This window comes from Hyaena hyaena, unplaced genomic scaffold, assembly GCF_003009895.1.
Source record: "Hyaena hyaena isolate Hyena2069 unplaced genomic scaffold, ASM300989v1 scaffold_352, whole genome shotgun sequence".
Taxonomy (NCBI): Eukaryota; Metazoa; Chordata; class Mammalia; order Carnivora; family Hyaenidae; genus Hyaena; species Hyaena hyaena.
The window spans coordinates 1,516,849-1,539,153 of NW_024080984.1; the positions used below are offsets into that span (position 1 = coordinate 1,516,849).

General features: G+C 36.5%; 1 protein-coding gene across 2 annotated transcripts in view; it reads left to right on the top strand.

Moving 5' to 3' along the window:
• CAPS2 (calcyphosine 2) overlaps positions 1-22,305 on the top strand; it is a 43,306-nt gene that overhangs the window by 11,627 nt on the left and 9,374 nt on the right. For both annotated transcript variants that reach the window (XM_039249926.1, XM_039249927.1), the window contains 10 exons: positions 1,090-1,212; positions 4,043-4,110; positions 5,552-5,671; positions 10,898-10,972; positions 12,067-12,162; positions 12,251-12,344; positions 15,852-15,970; positions 17,431-17,504; positions 19,017-19,171; positions 21,552-21,671. In XM_039249926.1, coding sequence (XP_039105857.1) covers positions 1,090-1,212; positions 4,043-4,110; positions 5,552-5,671; positions 10,898-10,972; positions 12,067-12,162; positions 12,251-12,344; positions 15,852-15,970; positions 17,431-17,504; positions 19,017-19,171; positions 21,552-21,671 — 1,044 coding nt within the window. The remainder of the gene's footprint in view (positions 1-1,089; positions 1,213-4,042; positions 4,111-5,551; positions 5,672-10,897; positions 10,973-12,066; positions 12,163-12,250; positions 12,345-15,851; positions 15,971-17,430; positions 17,505-19,016; positions 19,172-21,551; positions 21,672-22,305) is intronic.

The following is a 22,305-nucleotide window of genomic DNA, read 5'->3' on the forward strand; positions in this document are numbered from 1 at the left end:
CAGAAGTTATGGGATTATTTGTCTTTTTTTATGTTAAGACACATTTCCAAGATCCAAACAGATGTATACAAATATAATAATCTAATGTCTATAATCATAGGCAGGATAATTCCACAGCCCTATAGCATCTGGCCATATATTTGTAAGTCCTACTATGTGATATTTAGATCACTATAATAATGTTGGGAAAATAGATTGAAGATTTTTATAAGCTCAAGCTTTACTTGCTGCAACAAAGTGGTTTAAAATATTTTGAAAGTAAAGCTTTGATTTTCTTGAATGTAAGTTCAGATGAGGGCATTTGTTTATTTTTGGCAAGCATTTCTTCCGAAGCTTCCCGTATGTTTGGTAAATACTTTTATAGTATGAATAAAGAGTTTTAGAAGAAGCCAGAATATGTGTATTTTCTTCTGGAAAAAAAATTCTGTTTTACTTTGATTTTTTTTAAATCTACATGTAGGGGTGCCTGGGTGGCTCAGGGGAAAACTCTTGAAATCTATTACATTTTTAGCAGTTGCTAGCCTACTGGGGCATTTTTGTGGTGGTTGTGAAGGGAATAAAAGTACATCTTATTATCAGAGAAAAGTTTAGTGTTTATCTTTAGGATCCCAGAGAATCCTTTACCTTAAAGGATAAACCTCATCTTTTAGTACTTCTGAATTTCATTTTATGAAAGAGTGGACATGCCCATTTTTATTAACTTTACAAAAACTCAAATGGACAATAATAGTTGTAATAGTTGCTATCTTTTATCTAATGCTTACTGTATAGCAGATACTTGTATAGGTGTTGGGCATTTAGTCTTTGTGTGTGTGTATCTGTGTGTGAAGTAGTTACTATTATTAATTCCCATGTTAATTCCCATTGACACGAGTAAGCCAAGGCAGAGAGGTCATCTAGCTAGAAGGTGGAAGAACTGGATTCAAATAGGCAATCTGATTGTCAAGAGATTATACTCTTAACCGCTACATAAATAACTATTGACATGTTCAGAGGTTACTTAATACTCTATTTTGTTAAAAACAAATATGCTAAGTATGTGAACTGAGTATAAACTCTCCAGAGTTAATTTATTGCTTTCACTTACAGTGTGTACAAGGTGAAGAAGCCATCACTGATGACCTTACAACTCTGGATAGGAAAGCCCTCTTACAGGAGGGTTATGCAGACATCCCTTACAATGCACAACGGAGTATGAAAAAATCTGATGCCGTAAGTTATCAGTATTTTTACTTACTTGTTAACCCATTAAGTTAATTTGCCTTCCAAGATTTTCCAGGCTTAAAACTGAATAAATAATTGCAACAATTGATTTTGGAATGCTGTGGATGTTTACTAATGTGTAAATTGAGTCTTCATTTTTACAAATGGTTGCTGTGTGGTATATTTATTGTGGAAAAATAGCCTTGAATCTTTGAGAGTTTGTAAAAATTTAGTTTATACTATTAAAAATGTTGGTTGGCTGCTGTTTTGTCAGTGGGTTTATTTAGCATCACCCCTGCCTTCAAAGTAACCTAGTTAGTTTTTTGAAAGTGATAAGCAAATAAGGCTAGAGAAATTCCAGCAAGTTAAGGAAAAGTGTAGAAATAAAGTAATTTTTTTAAGGAAAAGCGAAGCAAAACTCTAGATTCTCAATATTAACTCTAGTATATGTGCTGCCGAAGCGAGCACTCAATATTAGCTCTAAATTGCATCTTCTTTAAAATCAATTGGATGAGTGTTGCTTAGGCCAGATCTGGTACAAATAGATGATTACATTTCTATAGTGTCCTGAGGTAATCAGACCAAGCTACTTGAACTTGGAGTCCACTGGCTACCCCAGACACCTCGAGGTGATTAATATCTTAGACATATTAGTAATGAATTGATGAAATACCAGTGTGTGGTGCTCCAAAATTGGGAAAACTCTGGTTTAGATAACCTAAGTAGTAATGAAACATTACAGGTTTAGCCAGTTACATTATCATTATCATTGAAAGGGACGTGAATACATATTTTATTTGGATTACAATCATCCAAAATTAATATGTTCTGAATGGACAGCAATGTGTAATCAGTCTCTGGACTATGTACTGATTTTCTGTGGATGTCCAAGTTACTACTTTGTTATAGTTTTTTTACTAAAACAACATAAACAGTATTTTATATGCCTATTATTATTGTGATATTTATGCTTAATAGAATAAGGAATCTTACCAGGATTATCCTAAAACTAAAAAAGCTACTTTATAAGGTAAAATGGTAGCCCAAATAAGGCTTGCTTTGATTTGTTCCTGAAGTTGTACTTGGATGTTACAGACACTTAAAGCCTATTGAGTGTTGTGTTTGGTTTCATCCAAAGTCATCTGGATGTTAATGGATTTCTTTGACTCACAATCACTTCAATTCATTAAATTCAGCATCAAGTACATTTTACTTTATTGTAGTAGTGCTCATTTACCTGTTTTCCCCCCAAGGAAATGTTTGTGTGAGTAAACTTTGAATGCATTTGAAATTTGTACTGATTTATTTTTAAAATCTAGGTGGAAACTTTTAAATTTGTAACTACATAATTGAATAACAGAAACAATGAGCCTATGTATGGTTTTTATATCCATCTCTTCTAGTGTGCTAGTCATTTTTCAACATTATCAGATCCTTTGAATCAGTGTGGCTTCTGCTTCTGATCTGCTTTTTATTTACACAGACCTCTAAATCTGTGCCTGAGGGGGATTCTAACCTTTCCTACTAAAAGCCACCATAAAAGTCAACATTCAAGTGGGCTTTCTGCTTGGACTTCTTGTTCATTAATCTCACCTCTTTTACTTGCTGGGTTTTATACCTCTGTTCTGGCTGACCTTTTCTGTATATAGTTTCATGTTTTAGTCAGTGTTCACTTTCTTCCCCCTTAGACATAAAACATGCTTTGCTGTACCTGTAAGTTACCACAAGCTTTCTAACTTTTTAATTGCTGTTTGACACTTATTACTAAACAGAAGTCATTATAAATTGTTATGAGCTTAATAACACCAGATGCCATTATGTTAAATGACGTGAACTTTATATCGGGCATATTTGGATATATAAATTGTATCTCAAGTTCTACTAAACCAAAAAAAAAAAAAAGAAAGAAATTTAACTATAAACTAATATTTAAATAGTTGTGTCCAAATTTCCAGGTTTCTTAGTAGTTTTTATGATATACCTTTAGTCATTCTATTTAAATTTTGTGTTAGTTTCAAATGGAGCGCTCTCCCTAAGGTTACAAAGCCTCTATCATAAACAATGTTATTGTACTTGATTCCATTTACTAGAGTGATCAAGGGAGATGACAGTAATTTACAGTGTAAAAATAGAACAAGCTTTATTTTGACTCCTTAATTTTTTAACTTATTTTATTTACTCTTCAAAAGAAACTTTTTAGTGAATATAGTTACATTATAATCTGTTTGGAATTGAATGATTAGTAACCTTTCAATTTGATATATCCTAACATATAGTAAAAATATTTTCAAATGAGTTGGAAAAACAAAAGATAGTGTGAAGATAGTTTAATCAAACCAGTAATTGAGTAATGGATTATATGCACAGACACATTATTATCCTTTTAATGATGGGAGACTTTTTAAAAATATTTACTTTTAGATTTTTGATATAGTGTTGAATGATTCCAAACCAGTTTTAACTTCAACTACTACATATAGTTTTAGAACAAACTCTTTTTGTGTCAGGGTTGGCATTATTCTTGGAGCAGGTTAAAGGGCATCCATCAAGGAGAGGGACACCATGATCTCTTCCTCCTTTATTCTAGCTTCCGTGAAACTCAGAGGCTGTGCATGGAAATCTCTGATGATTTCTACCGAAATTTAAGTGCATTACTTTTTAGGAAATAAAAGGTATTTTTAGATTAAATAATTGAGATTTTTTTTTATTAGTGATGGATATAGTAATCTATATTTAAGAAAGAAGTTGGAAATTTAATGTATATTTTGGAAGCTTGTCTTAACTATAGTATTGTTCTACTTTATGGACCACAAAATTAAAAATAATTTTCTCTTCTCAGGAAATTGTGGCTGCAGAGAAGAAGAAACAGACTGTTGCAGAGCAAGTGATGATAGACCACTTATCTAGGTGAGAGTTAGTCATGAGTAATAGAAATCTATTCAGAAAGTTTTCATTAATTTTTTTTATCCTTAGTCAACAAGTGGCTAACTCAGAGGTTCTCAAACTTTCTCTGTTGACTGCACTCATAGTATGCTAGTGATTTTTTTTCATAGCATTCCTAGGCCAGTAGAAATACCCAACAGTTCTATTTTTAAGTATTTTTGTCTAAATGACTTAAGTATTTACTTCATCACAACTTAATGGCCATTTGAAAAAGTAACACACATAAATTGAAAGAGAAAGTATTTTTATTTCATTCTTAGATAGCCGCAGTTACTTGTTTGCAACTTTTGGGGCACTGCCTGATCCCTCAAACCTTAGAAATGGGTAGGATGCTGTCACCTTCACTTTTGTTTAAAAATGGCACTTGCTATTATCACAGCAACTGTAGAAAACCCTGCTTTGCAACGTTTTGACATCATTGTAGCAGATCTCTTATTGAGACTGAATTACCTTGAGCCAGTGGCTCAGGTAATATCCAGCAAATATCAAGTATCACTGTTTCCCTCAAGAATTAAAAATATCCCACATAGTCCCAGTGAATTCCCTGCGGCACCCTAGGGTAACTTGGTGCACAGTGTGGGAACTGTGAGACTGTTAAAAATTTTAAACTTAATCTCCGGTTTCATAACTCTTAGAAAACTGTGTAAAACTTAAATACCTGCTGTGCCAAATTGCATCATAATATGTGCATATGGCAGGATTTCAGAAAAGGCTGGAATAGTCTAGGAAGTCTTCAAGGAAGAAGACTTATGTTTAACTTTAAAAATAATTTTTTTATGTTTATTTATTTTTGAGAGAGAGAGAAAGAGAGACAGACAGACAGACAGAATCCGAAGCAGGCTCCAGGCTCTGAGCTGTCAGCACAAAGCCTGAGCAAGGGCTTGAACTCACAAACCATGAGATCATAACTTGAGCCAAAGTCAGATGCTCAACTGACTGGGCCACCCAGGCACCCCAAGCATGTGACTCTTGATTTCAGCTCAGGTCATGATCTCATGGTTCATGGGCTCGAGGCCCAAGTTGGGTTCTGTGCTGATAGCATAAAGCCTGCTTGAGATTCTCTTTATCTCTCTCTTTCTCTGCCCTTCCTCCTGCTTGTGCATACTCTCTCTCTCTCAAAATAAATAAATAAACATAGAGACACGAAGCCCAGAGTTTTCTCAAAATTTTCAGTGTATTTTTAGGTAATATTTATGGAAAAAGGATTGATAGTAGTGTTCGCATTTTTATGACTAGTATTTTTTAATTATTAAATTTATTCGTTCAGTACTTGGCAAATCTATAATTCTGATAGCAGTGTAAGTTTGCATTTGTAGTTGAGCTTTTCCAGCTGCTTACACATATGTGAATGGTAGAGTGGTGTGTTTTCACACTGAATTGTCAGACTTTGTATTTTCCTGTATAGGGCTGTAATCAGTGATCCAGAACAAAACTTAACCTCTGAGAGTCAAGAAAGTGTTCGTATCGTTCCAGATTCAAAGATAACACCTCTTCGGTTTAGGAAAAGAACGCTACATGAAACTAAGTAAGAAGACTTCACTTATATCAAATGAAGATGTAGTATGTTATAAATGAATTTTTTTAAAAAATTAAAAAAAATTTTAAATTTATTTATTTCTGAGAGAGAGAGAGAGAGACAGTATGAGCAGGGGAGGGTCAGAGAGAGAGGGAGACACAGTATCTGAAACAGGCTCCACTGCTTATAAGCTAGCTGTCAGCACAGAACCTGACGCGGGGCTCAAACGCACGAACCGTGAGATCATGACCTGAGTCAAAGTTGGATGCCCAACCGACTGAGCCACCCAGGTGGCCCATAAATGAATTTTTTTTAAATGTCCTTGTGTGTCTAACTGAAAAGACCTTTTTATTGGCTTACTTTTGCGTTTTTCTATATAAAGAGAAGTGGAATTTTTGGAGTTCTGCCACTTTAACATATTGGGGTATACTTTGCACTCCAGGTTCCTTATTAGTAATTTAGGAATAAGCTCTACAACCTTAGGAGATAGTATATGTGACAATATACAATGAGACATTTGTATGTGCTGAATCTCATTGATAAAATGTATTCAAAGCTAGTATTGTTCAAAAGTTTATTATTATTATTTTGCCTTTTACGTTGTAGCTTATGAAATCTTTGACCTTTCACAGTTTTGGGGTGCAGTCCACTTAAATTTGTCAGCAGCTTCACTGATGGGTGATGGTTCGCCTCAGTGTCAAGAGACACAAAATCCACGAGTCCCTGCAGCAATACTTCCATATTTTCTGACTGCTAGACATGCCAAGAAGTACTTCTTTAGAACTGTTGTCTTTTGTTTCATTCTTATTTTCTGGAAGACTCTGTTTCCATACCTTTAAATACTCAAAGGTATTGTGTACTAATTTCCTATGGCTGCTGTGACAAATTGCCACAGACAATCTTTTAAGGCAACTTAAATTCATCCTCTTACAGTTCTTGAGGTCGGAAGTCTAAAAGCAAGGTGTTGACGGGGCTTCCTTCTGGAGGCTTCGGGAGAGAATCCATTTCCTTGTCTCTTTCAGCTTCCAGAGGCTGCCGTTAGTCCTTGGCTAATGGTCTCTTCCTCTGTGTTCAAAGGCAGCAGTGGCTGCTTGTCCTTGGGTTTTATCCCTCTGACATTCCCCTTCTGCCATCACAATATCCCTCTGCTTTCCTCTCATAAAGGAAATAGCCTTGAATCCAGCTGGATAATTTCAGATAATCTCCTCATCTCAAGATCTGGAATCACACATGCAAAGTCCCTTTTATCAAATCATGTAATTGTAACATATTTACATATTCTGAGGTGCAGGGTATGAACAACTCTGGAGGGTCATTATTCAGCTAACACATCTAAATTTCTCTTTTTGTTTTTAAAGTTTATTAATTTATTTTGAGAGGGGGGTGGGGGTCACAGAGAGAGGGAGACAGGGAGAATTCCAAGCAGGCTCCACACTGTGGGCACAGAGCCCGACTCGAGGCTTGAACGCACAAACTGTGAGATCATAAGCTGAGCTGAAATCAAGAGTTAGATGCTTAACCATCTGAGCCGCCCAGGTGCCCCTCAACGTTTTATTTTTTTTAAAGTAAACTTTTATTGAAATGAAGTATATGTCCATAAAGTGTATACAGCTTAAGTGTACAGCATAGGAATTTCCACAACCTGAACAATACTCACGTCCCAAATTCCTACATCAAGAAATAGAACATTACGAGCATCCCAGAAACTCCCTTGTGCTGCCTCCCAGTTACTATCCACTTCCTCTGCCATAACAGGGTAACGTCTCTGTTTTGGTATCATAGATGGTAACTGCCCTTTTATAACCTTACTGAAGTCACAAAATTTAGATACTATGTATCTGGCTTTTCTTACTCAACATGTTTATGAGTTTATCCGTGTTGTTATTTGTAGTTGTCTTTTATTCTCACTGTACAGTATTTCATTGTATATAAATATGCCACAATTTATTTATTCACGATGTAGAAGGACATTTGGCTGTTCCACAGTGGTGCTTCTATGAACTTTGGTGCATGCCTTTTGATGAACATATGTACTCATTTCTGCTCAGTACATACTTAGAAGTGGAATTGCTGGACCATCCAGTATGCATAGCTTTAAAAACTACCGCTGAATAGTTTTTCAGAGTGGTGGCTGCAGTTAGCACTCTTACCCGTAGCAGTAAGAGGATGCTAGTTCACTACATCTTTACTGGTGCTGAGTATTGTCAGTGTTTTTCATCTTAGTTCTTCTTTTTTTAAAAAATTTATTTCTAGGAGAGAGAGAGAGAGAGCGTGAGCAGGGGAGGGTCAGAGAGAGAGGGAGGCACAGACTCTCAAATAGGCTCCAGGCTCTGAGCTGACAGTCAGCACAGAGCCTGACGCAGGGCTTGAACCCACGAACTGTGAGATCATGACCTAAGCGAAAGTCGGACGCTTAACCAACTAAGCCACCCAGGCGCCCCTCATCTTAGTTCTTCTTATGGGTGTGTATCGGTATCCTCTGATGTGAAATAGAGATCCTTTTACATGAAACTTTCCTTTGAGTCTTTTGGGTTATCTTTTTCGCATTGATCTGTGGAACTTACCTATATATTCTTGTTACAAGTCCTTTTTCAGTTAATATTTGTTGGACAGATCTTTTCCTCCTCTGTGGTCACCTTTTCATCTTCTTGATTGTGTCTTTTGTTGAATAGGAGTTCCTAATTTTTATGTAGACCAGTTCATCGATCTTTCCATTTATTGTTAGTGTACTGTGTATCTTTAGGACATTTCTGCCTATCACAAACTCACTGTCCCTCTGACTTATAATGCTGCTTATATCCTAATATATCAAATTATTATAAATGCATGGTTGGTATCTAGACTTTTCCTTCAGTCTCATCTCCCTGTTGTGTATTCCTGCACCAATATCATCTTGCCTTAATTGGTATTGCTTTCTATTAGAGTAAATACCTGTATGTTGTTAACCCTCAATATTGGCTTGATATACTATGCCCTTTCCTCTTCAATATATATAAACTTTATTTAATTTATTTTTTTAATTTATTTTTTAATGTTTATTTTTGGCGAAAGAGAGAGAGAGCACGAGTGGGTGAGGGACAGAGAGAGAGGGAGACACAGAATCTGAAGCAGCCTTTAGTCTGAGCTGTCAGCACAGAGCCCGACTTGGGCTTGAACTCATGAACTGCAAGATCATGACCTGAGCTGGAAGTTGGATGCTTAACCAATTGAGCTACCCAGGCACCCCACTTCAATATAAATTTTAGATTGAGCCTAGATCAGTGAAAAGTACTATGGGGGTATTAGTTAGAATTACTGAATTTATGGATTTCATCCTCCGTCATTCATTCTTCCTGGAGAAGGAGAAGAGGATTCTGCCTCACAGAGTTGGACGGGGGGATAGACAGGTGTAGGGCAGCCCTTCCTCATCCCTTTTCCTTGGGAGCCAGCTGCCTGCAGATGCTGCTCAAGGCATTACATTTTGCAGGATCCCTAGTTGGAATGAGTGGGTTTTTCATTCTAGTGTTAAGGATGTTAGCTTGTTGCTTCATTCCTAAACCATGGTTTCCAATAGCTTTATATCAGTAATAAAATTCATATTTTGATCTGCATCTGCCTGATTCTTATTTTGTATTGGTGAAGATCTTGGGTAGAGGGAAGTGTTTGGTACTACTTACTGGATACCTAAAACCCTAAAATAGAACTTTGCATTTATAATATAAATGTCTTATTTACCTCTTTTATCGTTTCATGGACACTCTAGACTCCATGAAGCTATTACTTCAACCTGTCACTGTTAAATCGAAATCTATTCCTCTTTGAGAAGCAATATAATATAACGGTTATGAGCAAGGTTGGGCTCTGTCATACACTAATTATATGACTCTGTAAAATTTATTTGTAAGATGGGATAATAGTATTTACTTCATGGAGTTATTGCAAGCATTGAATGGACCAATGCACATTTAAGTACATTTAATAATGACTGATGTCTAGGAAGTTCTCAATAAATAGTGGCTGTTATTGGTGTTATTTTCTCGACTTTTAGAATTTTTTTAGGCCTGTAGTGAGCATTCAATATACACATTACTACTAATGGATTAAATTGAATTGAGATGACAATCTTTCACGGCTCCACTCTGTGTTCACAAAATCCTTCGGTCCGTAAGCTCTCGTTGTCTGTATCCTGTTTGCCTTTCACAGAGACTTAGATTTTATAGAAGCATTACTTTGCGAGATTCTGATGACCCATATACTTACTTACTGTTTTCATTATTGCAGTTTCATTATACCTGCAGCTTTATTGGAGTGCCATAAAATAATTTAGGAAAGAGAGTAAAGACACATCACCAAATCTTCAAATTTCTTAATATAAAGGAGATTACTAGTTGTAGGGTGCCAGTGTGTGGACATTTGTGTTTTATTTCATATTATTAAACAGAATTTTAGGACTAGCAGTCTCCCTGAGGTCATTTTGTGCTACCCGAAGGCCATAAGATTAAATGAGCAGCCTGAGGCCCCAGAGCAAGACCTCTCCCAAGGCTGGAGCCACCCCCAGCACTCTTTCCACTCTTCTGTTATGTTGGTAAGGAATGGTTTCAGCTGCCCATGACTGAAAACCTGACTGATAGTGACTTAAATAAGTCAGGATTTATTTTTCTTACATAACCAGTAGCCTGGAGGTAGTGGCTGGTTTCAGTTCGGTGGCTCAGCGATGACGCAGCTCTGGGCTGGCTTCCTCAAGAGATTATTGGCCTTTCTGACGTGCTTGCCTGATGCTACAGCGGCTCCTAGCATCTCATCCCTGCCGCGTTCACAGGCAGGAACGGTTCCTATGCAACTTTCTTGCCAGGATAAAAGAAAGTCTTTCCTGGAAGTTACTGGCAGAGCTTTGTCCCTTACTTACCTCTAATGGAAATAAGGTAAAAAAGCAACTTATATGGTTGGAGGGAGGCATATGAGAACAGGGTTAGAAATAGCTGCAGGTAGGACCAGTTACAAATGTTCTGTTTATTTGTGTCACACTTTGGCACAATAGTTCAACACAGAAATCATTCACGTGTTGTACACTGTCTCTCCGGTTATTTCCTCTGAGTAAGCCTCAGTGAGCACTCAGAAAAAGGGGGGGAGGTTTATAACTTCATCTTCATTGTGTGCATTTCAAAATACCAACATAACTTTTTTTTTTGTACTTTATCATTTACATTAAGTGTAGGTAACTTTAAAATAATTATTGACCAATGTATTTCTTAACAGGATAAGAACCCATTCTACATTAACTGAAACCGTGCTTTCTCACAAAGTACAGTTTGATGGTAGGATCGTATCAAGGTAATTGTGATTTTATTAAACTTGTAATTCTACATTTATAAGAACAATATTCTCTTCAAATAGGAATAAGAATAATGAGATTAGTTAGAGATTTGTCACATTTAAATGAAAAACATGAATTTAGAATGGACATTTTAGGTAATATATATTAATATGTTGCAAAAATTATAGGAATGAGGAACATGTAAATAAGACATTTTAATTAGAAGTTACTTAAAAAGTGATTTTTAAATGTCTTTCAAAAAGGAACTTAGAAGTGAATTTTTTGAAGATATATACTACGAGTAGAGGGTAGTAGGCCATTTAAAGATTAACCTTTATGTAAACTGCTTTATTTTATTTTCTCCTAATGGCTTAAATTACTAGTAGATTATTGATAGATACAGGAAAGTGAGAAGGAAGATGATTCTCAAATATCTCTGTCTTATAAACTTCCAATCATACATAATGCTGATGTTCTTTGTGTATATTAAAGGTGAAGTGTGTTTTTAAAATTTATCATGTTTGTTTAGTGATTTTAAGCTTTTTTCTATTCTTAAAGTTTTTTTTTTAATGTTTATTTTTGAGAGAGAGAGAGACAGAGCATGAGCAAGAGAGGGAGGGCAGAGAGGAAAAGAGACATAGGCTCCAGGCTCTGTGCTGTCAGCACAGAGCCCAATGAGGGGCTTGAACTCACAAACCGTGAGATCATGATCTGAGCCAAAGTTGGATGCTTAAATGAGTGAGCCACCACGTGCCCCTTAAGCTTTCTATCAATGACAGAAATGATAAGTGTCTATCCTTGAGTGGCTTCTTGCAAGTTCAACATTTTTTAAGGTCTTTCACTTTATCTTAAAAGTCTTTGTCAGAATAGTCATCTACATTGTAATGGATCTATAATCACATCAGTGTAAGGTAAAGCTTTTTCCCCATCCAAATCTTACTTGACACGTCAGCAAGCCAGGCCGTGTTTCGCCTGTAGCTGTCCATAACCCTTGCGCATTGCCACACGTTCAACAGAGTTATGCTCTTCTTTAACATACAAAATTCTGGTTTATTGTTTAATTTGAAAATGAGCCTATTTGAAAATCTTTAATATCATTCTGTTTTTCTAGAAATGGACATGATGCTTGCAGAGAGCTGATTGGGTTCTTTTTTACTCACGACCAGTCCCTAACAGTTTATGAATATCGGCAATTTGGGAAAAATAGGTATGCCATAAAGCATTGTTACAACTCTCAAGATGATGACTTCTGAGAGAAGCTGACTAACTTCACATTTTTGTCATTTAACTTCTAGGACAAATGTGCTTCCTTTCATTCAAAAAAACATTTATAGTCATCAGTGTGGACGAAGAAAAGGAAAACAATACCAACTTGGTGATTTCTATATTGTAAGTTGGGCGTGTGTGTATGCAAATGTTTTAATATCAGATGTTGAATTTTGTGGGATTCTGTGGGGGTGGAAGAACGGAGTTTCTGGCTTTCAGTTTATTACCTCTGTTCCTTACAGAGCAGGGGTATTTGTGAGAGTGGCTAATGGTTGATCTTTTCCCAGGAGGTTCTGCCTCTCAGGTCCAGATCCCAGTGGCCTGAATGTAAGCATAGCATTTATTCCCTGTAACACGCTACCATTTCCACACATCTGCAATACAAGTTTGGGAGAGCTTGTCTCTTGGTACTTTTAAAAGCCCTCAGGATGTACCACTAGGTAAGTGGCTACTTCAGTAGTACCAGGAGTAATGCTCCACATAATGTAGGCTTGTCTCCCGAAGATGCATGTTTTTCTCCATGTCATATATCTGGTGGTTAGCTTACCCTCCTTGTGATTTCCCCACTTCACACAACTACTGACTTACGGCGTATAACAACGGTTCCCTAGAATAGGTTCGTCTTAGGTAATAGTACAATTTGCATAGTGCTCTTAAATTTTATTTATTTATTTATTTATTTTTTTTAAGTAAGCTCTACGCCAAACATGGGGCTTGAACTCATGACCCTGAGATCAGGAGTCACACACTCTATGGACTGAGCCAGCCAGGCACCCCTAGTGCTCTTAAATTTTAAATTACTAAGTTTATAGTATCTCAAATGTAGCACGACCGACAGTGACCATCCACATAACACATATATACTCCTAGTATAAGCATTGGAGATACAACAGTGAATGAGTTAAGTCCGTTCCTGACTTTCATGGAGGGAAACCCAAAACTGACCTAGAAAAGGAGTTAGCTGGGCTGGGATAAGTAGATAGGGGAGGATAGGGACAGGCTTCTGGGTTGAGACGGCTCATGCGAAGAACAAAAGCATGAGAGAATGTGGTTTATTTGGAGACCTGGAAGTAGTTAGTCTGGCTGAACTTTAGTTCGAGGTAAGAGTTGACACAAGATGAATCAGAGCTTACTAAGAGTAGCCTTTTTTAAATTTAAAAAAATTTTTTAAATGCTTTATTTCTGAGAGAGAGAGAGAGACAGCGTGAGCAGGGGAGGGTCAGAGAGAGAGGGAGATGCATAATCTGAAACAGTCTCCAGGCTCTGAGCTGGCTGTCAGCACAGAGCCTGACATGGGGCTCGAACCCACGAACCATGAGATCATGACCTGAGCTGAAGTCAGACGCTTAACCGACTGAGCCACCCAGGCACCTGAGAGCAGCCTTATATTAAAGAGTTATCTAAAATATATTGGGGAGTCACTGAAAGATGAGAGGTGATGGTAATGAGGAGAGCTGACATTATTCAGTTTGTGATTTAGAAAGATCTTTCTACTTACAATATGGGAATGGATTGAAGACTAGTGGAAAGAACCATATTGGATTGAATAATGTTAATTAAGAAGGAGGTAGTAGCAATCTGAATGAGACAAGTGGCTGTGGCTATGAAGCTAGTTAGAAAAAAATTTTAAAGTCTCCAGGAGGCAGAATCAGTAAGATGTTGTGACTAGTTACATGAGGAGTTGAGGTGAGGAAAAACTTTACATCTTAAACTTGGATTAAATAAATATACTAAACATGTCAGTGTAGCCTGCCTCTTGATATCTAGAGAACATCAGCTCCAACTCCCATTTCACAACCTGCAGAAAGAACGTTTCATGTTTATCCCAGAATTAAAGTTACCTCTTGCTCTGAGCTGCTGATGCTCTAATGATTTAGTGTAGTTTATGATTTATCCCCACTATCCGTGTTCTGTATTACTTGAGCCGGATGTAGAACTCTGCTCCTTTTTATGATTTCCAAGAAACAAATGGGGTGGAGAGGAGAAGGAAGAAAGATAAAAGAATAAAGGGAGAGAGAGAGAGAGGAATGGAAGGATGTAGGAAAGAAAGTAGGAAAGAAAGGGAGGGAACCCACACACAAACCGTGTGTAACCCACACACAAACCGTGTGTGTGTGTGTGTGTGTGTGTGTGTGTGTGTGTGTATGATCCTTAGTGTGGCAGACATTTTGAAGGGCCTAATAGAGGGAGATTTATATTTCGTCAGTGTAAGCAACTTACAATAGATATTCTTATTCTTAAAAATAGGTCCCTTAACTATTTCCCATGGTATAGGTCCTCTCCATTTTCTGACTCCTTCCACCTCTTGCTCTTCTGAGAATCTTCCATTTCTGTATGCAGGAATATTGGGTTTATCTTCCTTTTTTGAGAGAGTAGGGGCAGGTCTTGTCTGTCTTCCAGGTGTTATTCTGAAACTTACCTTTTCACTTCTGTGTGCTTCTTCAAGGTCCTTTCCCAGACACTCCCTGAAAGAAATTTTAATGCTAGCTGTTAAGATAATACTCATATAAGCATGCACATGTGCCCAGACACACATGCATAAAAAGTGCACCCACATACGTTAACTCACAAGTATGCTTTGGATGTCCTGACTTAGAACACATAGAAGTACATGCACACATATATGTATACATACATATGCTTATAGGCATTACCCTACTACACATATCATATAGTCTCTTTCATTGCTTAATATAATCATTTCAAAAGAATTTATATACATTTTAAAGAATAGAGAAAATACCGTAGTTACAAGTTTTTAAAGTAAATACTCCAGGAAAAAGGAAAGAAATCTCTTCCTTTACTTGCAAGAGAGGTGATTAAGCCCCTTATTTTAATTTGTGTTTGTCCATATTTGGCCATATTTATTTGAGCAACTCAGAAATTAAAATAATTTTCTCAGTTGGGATTAGAGATTTTTGGCAAGAATTTTTTCACCAAAGCCTTGCTGCTCCAGTTAGATTACAATTAGTTTTACATTTATGTAGTGTTTGTTCCAAAAGACCAGGTGAAGGAGGGTGATGGATCCATGACAGTTCATCAGTTTGCAGTACATCGTTCTGTGAATCAAGAGTCCTATTTCTGAATTTAAGGATGTCATAATTAAATACCTGTCCTTTCTCCCTCTCACTCTTATAAAAAGTTGGAGTTCTTCTTTTTTCACGTTAGGTGTTAAATCAAAGATTGTTCTAATTGAGAGATTGATTGGGAAATTATTTCCTTAATTTCCAATATTATTAACTGAAGCCTGTGTGGTTTCTAAATATTCTTTAAACATACTTTCTTATAGTATAAAAGTACGCTATGCCACATACAATCCAAATTGAATATTTAAAATTAGTATCAGTTGTATTTTACTTCTTATATACTTTCTAGCTTTAAATAATTCATCTGGGTGGCTCAGTCGGTAGAGCGTCTGACTTCAGCTCAGGTCATTATCTCAAAGCTTGTGAGTTCCAGCTCCACGTTGGGCTCTGTGCTGACGACTGAGAGCCTGGAACCTGCTTCAGATTCTGTGTCTCCCTCTCTCTGCCCCCTCCCTGGCTTCTGCTCTGTCTCTCTCTTTGTCTCTTTCTCAAATGTAAATAAACAGTAAAAACATTTTAAAAATTCATCTGTTAATTTCTTTAGGGTGCAAACTTGACATTTTTGAGTTCTGATCATCCCAGACTTCCAGAAAGCATAAAAGAAAACACATTACTTATACTTCGAATCACTAATATTGATCATAAAGCTTTGGATTCTCTCAAGTAAGTAAAATATGCATTTGTCATTTTGAAAGTAAGTGAAAATACTATTTTGTATGATCTTAAAATGATATTCTATCCTAGAGCATTTTGATTTAAGATAAGGTTTATATTTTGAAAAACAAAGCATAGATTTGTCTCCTTTATGTGCTATATTGTACTCAAATACACTTCATGTGTGGGAATAGTTAAATGGACATCAAATGTCCCATTTCCAGTTAAAGGTATTTTATTAATTTGCCTGCACTATATCATCTTTATTTTACCAAATGCCACCAAAGTGATCAATTTTAAAAGGTAGGCTATAGTACAATATTATGGTGTTTCCCACATTTTTAATGTAATGCTTTTTTTTTTTAACACTTTTATAGTATTCATGGATTGATGGTATACATAATGAAAATAAAAGGGTTATGAATCAAAAAGTGCTTTTAAATGAATTTGAGTTTTTTTTAATCACAGAATATTTATTATATAAAACATACATTTTAAACAGATTTTATTTTAGAGAAAGAGAAAGGGAGAGCGAGCAAGAGGGGTAGAAAGGCAGAGGAAGAGAGTGAGGATCTTAAGCAGGCTCCACACTCAGCAAAGAGCCCAACTTGGGGCTTGATCCCATGACCCTGGGATCATGACCTGAGCCAAAATGAAGATCAGACACTCCACCAACAGAGCCACCTAGGTGCCCCCAAACATGTATTATTTATATATATTTTATAATATATAGGCATGAACATGTCAATTGCAATATATATTATTTATATATATATTATAATATATATTCTGTGATTTAAAGGAATTCAAATTCATTTAAAAATGTTTTGATTCAAAGTATTGTATATAAATAATGTATGTTTTATATATATCCATATTTATATATAAGTGATATATATAAGTAAAATGTAAAATACATAATCAGAATATATAATAAAATATATTTTTTAAGTCACAGAATATATCTGTATATATGCTATTCTTCCTGATTATTTCTCGGTGCTATATGCATATGAGAATGACAATAATTGTTGTACTGTATGTGCATTAGAGACCACATCCCATAAATTGGCTAAAGGAAATCTGTTTCTTTGTTATATGCCTGTATTGCTCAAATGCATGCATTTTTTTTTTTTTGCCTTTTAAGATCACACGTTTACATTTTGTACTTTGAAAGTTAAAACTGATTTTAAGTTTTATAGTTTTAATTATTTTAAAAGAACATTGAAGTAGCTACAAAATGAATATAATGTTTAAAGGTAGTTCTTGGGAGGCTTAAGGATCTTAGGTCTTGATTTAGCATATTTATCTTCTGGGGATTAAAACAGCAAGCAGAGGTGGGACTTGATCTGAGCACTCTTCCAACTCTGAGAGTTTTCCTTGAGTCTGGAACAGGGAAGAGTTTAGAGTTTCCATTCTCAAAACTGCAAAACAATATATTTTTATCATCGTGAACATGTCAATTGCAGAGCTGATTCTGTGGAACTTGAGGATATAGCCAGCCAAGAAGCCAATGACAGGCTTGTCTTAAACGCCATCCAAGGTACGGGTCATTACCACAGTCTCAAGTCTTCAACCATTCTCTTTGCAAGCAGTAAAGTATTTTCCAGACATTTCTTAATTTTATAACAAAGGCACTTGATTTATATTTCTTATTTGCTTATTTTTAGCAGTTTATGTATGTATTTAAAAATATTTTTAAGATTTCTTCTATTTTAATGATTCTGTTTAATTGAATAATATTATATGAATTATGAATTTAAAAATTTTATTTTGTTTTATTTTTTTATTTTAGAATGAGAGCACACATGAGCAGGGGAATGGGGCAGGGATTGTAGTGGGGGGTAGGGGTGAGGGAGAAGAGAGAGAGAGAGAGGGAGAGAATCCCAACATGAATCTCATTCCCAGTCTAGCACTTTTTCTTTTACAAGAGGCTACTATAAATCTCTTTAGGTTATCATCTAATGCATAAGACAAGTATATTACAAAAATCACATTTTATTCATTTCATGGATAAAACCCATACTATCTAGTACTTTCTAAAATTCTTAAATTTGATGTGCCTGGGTGGCTTAGTCAGTTGAGTGTCTGACTCTTGATTTTGGCTCAGGTCTTAATCTTAGAGTTGTGGATTTGAGCCCTGCTCCAGGCTCTGTGCTGACTGTATGGAGCCTGCTTGGGATTCTTTCTTTCCTTCTCTCTCGGCCCTTCCCCTGCTTGCTCTCTCTCTTAAAATAAACAAACATTTTACAAAAAAGTTGTCTTGGATTGGTGTTTGAACTGTCCAATATTCTTGATGTTATTGTTAGTAAATTATTTTCTCTGTTCTCACATGGTCAGTACAATATTTGTCACTGTTGAATCCAGTGACCTGTGTGTTTTATTGTATTTAATAACTGCTCTGTAAAGTTAACTATATTTTCTTAACTAACGATGGCACGAACTATGTTAAATGTAATCACTGACCCACAAAGAGAATGCGAGGAGCTTGAGAATATAATGCAAAAATTCCTAGAAGAAAGGGCTACTTGAAATGTGTAAGTATAAGACAACATTCCAAAGCCTTGATGCTATTTAAAATGTAAGTTATGCTTTGACAATTTCAAACTATTTTAGAAATTTTGAACTTGTTATTTTTGAGTGATCTGCCTTGGCATCAATTTTAATTATAGGAAAGAGGAAAGAGATTTAAGATGTGGAATCATTAAATGAAGAGGAAACCTGTGAAGTAAAAACTAAGATTTTATTTGTAACATTTGGATTATTTTTATCCTGATAAAGTGATCCATTATTTTTGTGTACTTAAAATACAGCACTTCCACCACACAGTGGTGCTATAGTTCTAGTATATTTACATGTGATTTTGTATCTAACACTGTACTAAAAGCATTCTATTTTCCAAACTCTTTTGTCAGTCATACACACACTCTAGTTGCATATTCACATAGCTCAGATCACTTACATCAGCTTTAGTTTTCTTACAAGAGAGACAATTGTAATTTGATACATTTGTTTATTGGAACAATTGGTTTCCATCTCTCTTCTTCCTAAACAGATGCGCTAAAGGAACAGCTACACAAAAGAGGTGTTCGTATTTTGACTGGATTGGGAAAATACCTTCAACAGTTGGACAAGGAAGGAACTAGACTTTTAGATAAGGCAGATTTTAAGCAAGCTCTAAAAATATTCCACTTAGAAGTGTCTGAAAACGTATGTGCTGCAATGAGTAACAGTATTCTTATGTGATATTATTTCTTATTCTAGTGAGATTTTAGTAGTTCATGTGTCATAATCAATGTTAGCCATCAAGCTACAAGTCCTGTTGATTTTTAAAAAATTTCAATATTCATTCCTCCCTCTTGCATTTAACAAGAGCCTAATGAGTAAGCATTGTTCTCCGCTCCGAGAACACATACTCCGTACTCTTAAGGTCTTCATAATCAAAGGAAAAGAAAGATAAAAAGATTACAAAACACTGTGTGTGTTAAGTAGAGAATGCTTTCAGAACACATGGGACATATTCCAAGCCAGCTTATGGGGAAGGAGAGGGAAGATCACAGGATTCCTGGAGGAAGGTATAGCCGAGCTGCCTTTTGAAGGATGAGGAGGAACTAAACACATAAGAGGGGAGGAGGAGTGTGGATCAGACAGCGAGGCTTCGCAACAGGAGAAGCACATGTAAAGGCATGAAGGGGAGACGGAGTGTAGTCTGTTCTAGGAATCGCAGAGGTCACCCTCACACCCCCTACCCCTACCAGAGCCATTACACATCCCGTTCTCTGTTCTGGGGGCAGTCTCGCACTGGACCTTTGCATCGCTGATTTTCCATCATTCTCTCTACTGGGAGCACGACACTGACAGTTCTGTCTAAAGGAGTTCCCCATGTGATCCCCGGTCCTCTCTATACCATTTACCATTTTATTTTCTTTATGCCACCTTGGAAGTCTTCTCGGGCTTTTCTGGCCAAGCAGGGTGTGAGTTCCATCAGGGAAGAGACCAAGGTGCTTCAAGCTTCCTGGTGTAACACCTCAAGTAGACCCTTGCATATGCAGGTGCCGAGTAAACAGATGATGCATTAGTTTACATGGGTAGGTGTATGGAAGGAAGGAAAAGAGAATGGAGAGAAATAAGCCTAGCAAGGTTCTGTTACATTAAAGCCTTGCATGCCATGCTACACTTGGGTTTTATTTTAACAGTGAATTTGAAACACATCTACCTCAAGGGTTTCAGATAAAAGAGTCTCTTGCATTGTTCTCTCTTGCTTCACATGATCTTGTCACAAGACTTATGAGATACAGATTCAAGTTCTGGCGTTACTACTTCAACTGTGTGATTTTGAATAGGTCTTTTAACTTTTCTAATGGACGGGCTTTGCCTGGACAATCCACAGATGGTACCTATAGTCAGAGTTTGTTTGAACCTTAGATGAGAAAATTACATGGGAATATATCTTATTTTTATTAATTTTTAAAAAGTTTATTTATTTATTTTGAGATACAGAGAGAGCGAGTAGGGAAGAGGTAGAGAGACACAGAGAGACACAGAATTCCAAGCAGGCTCCTCGCTGCCAGCGCAGAGCCAGATGCAGGGCTCAACCCCATGAAATCGTGAAGTCATGACTTGAGCTGAACCAAGAGTCAGACACTTAACAGACTGAGCCACCCAGGTGCCCCATCAGGCTCATTTTAAAACTCAGGAGCACATTTTACAGACACTTAAAGTCAGCCATGTACTGGGCATTATGACAGACAAATTAGGAGTTGTTGAAAAGTGTGGGGGGGGGGTGGTGACAGGGCATCTTAAGATGTAGTTTTCTTATTAGAATTTTAATTGAAAAAAGTAGGAGGAAGCGGAAGAGAACTATTTGAGTACGTATTTGTCAGTCACCTTGCTAGATACCTTATTTACATTCTCACTTAAAGCTAACAACTTGACTGAAACATTGAAAGTATATTTACCTCAGTTTAAGAAAACCTCATGCTGTAATCTCTTTGATGTTAGGAACTTTGTGAATAGAACATTCTACTAAGTTGTGCATTTGCAGCGGAGTAAGTGGCAACGGTAAAATGAACCAACTGGCATAAGGTTTTACTGAAAATAACACCTTTCAGTGTGAATAATGGAATAATATTGGAGCCATTCAAATCTTTTGTACTTTGAAACATGAAGACTAGAAATACTGTTAGTGGTCCTAATGCTTTTGAAGCATTGCAGAACCTGAAGTGATTTTTTAATTGTCACAGATACAATACATCAAACATAATCAAATGCTCAAATTCAAGTAAATGGTAAGCATTTTTGTACAGAGAGGATTTGAACTTAAAATATAAATTTGTGACATTGCCACTGCTAAATGGTCCTCAACTTACAGAACTGTTCACCACAGAGTTCCTTTAAATAGCTTTCTCAGTCCCTTTGCAAGCTTTCTTAGTGCTTTTGTTTGGGTTTATATATAACTTTTTGGAAGTTTTAAATTAAGTCTGTTACCTTGCCTGGGGCTAAAGTAGTAACAAAATATATTAAGATGAATTTTATTGTGGTCATATACAATTTTAAGGTGAAACAGTGGTATCTGTGTGAATATTTCTAGGATTTTGAGTCTGCATGGCAAATTCTGAATGGCAATGGCAGTGGCAAGGTTGATTACGGAGAATTCAAACGTGCCATTATTGGTGAAATGAATGAGTACAGGAAATCATTTGTTCGAAAGGTAACTTTGTCAAGCAAATCTTTTAAATAGTTACTCTTAATAAGGTGTTGGGCTCATTTTTAAAAAAAATTTAATGTTTATATATGAGAGAGAGAGAGAGAATGAGAAAGAGCATGCAAGTGGAGGAGGGGCAGAGAGAGAGGGAGACACAATACAAAGCAGGCTTCAGGCTCTGAGCTGTCAACACAGATGTGGGGCTCAAACTCATGAGATCATGACCTGAGTCAGACTCTCAACCAACTGAGCCACCTAGGCACCCTAGGCCTCATTATTTTAAAACTTCATTGAATTACTATTGAACACATTTATGTATTTATGTATATATGTATTTAGAGTGTGTGCAAGCAGGGGAGGAGCAGAGAGAGAGGGAGAGAGAATCCCAAGGAGGCTCTGTGCTGACAGCACAGATCCTGACCTGGAGTTTGATCCCGTGAACCATGAGATCATGACCTGAGCCTAAATCAAGAGTCAGACCCTTAAGTGACTGGGCCGCCCAGGCGCCCCACCATTGAACATGTTTTAAATCTCTTTATCTGTCATTTGTTTTGGGTTTAGCAAAATACAACCACGTATACATATGCAAATCTACCAGGATAAAGCAAAATAATTTATACATATGTTTTAGGAATAGATT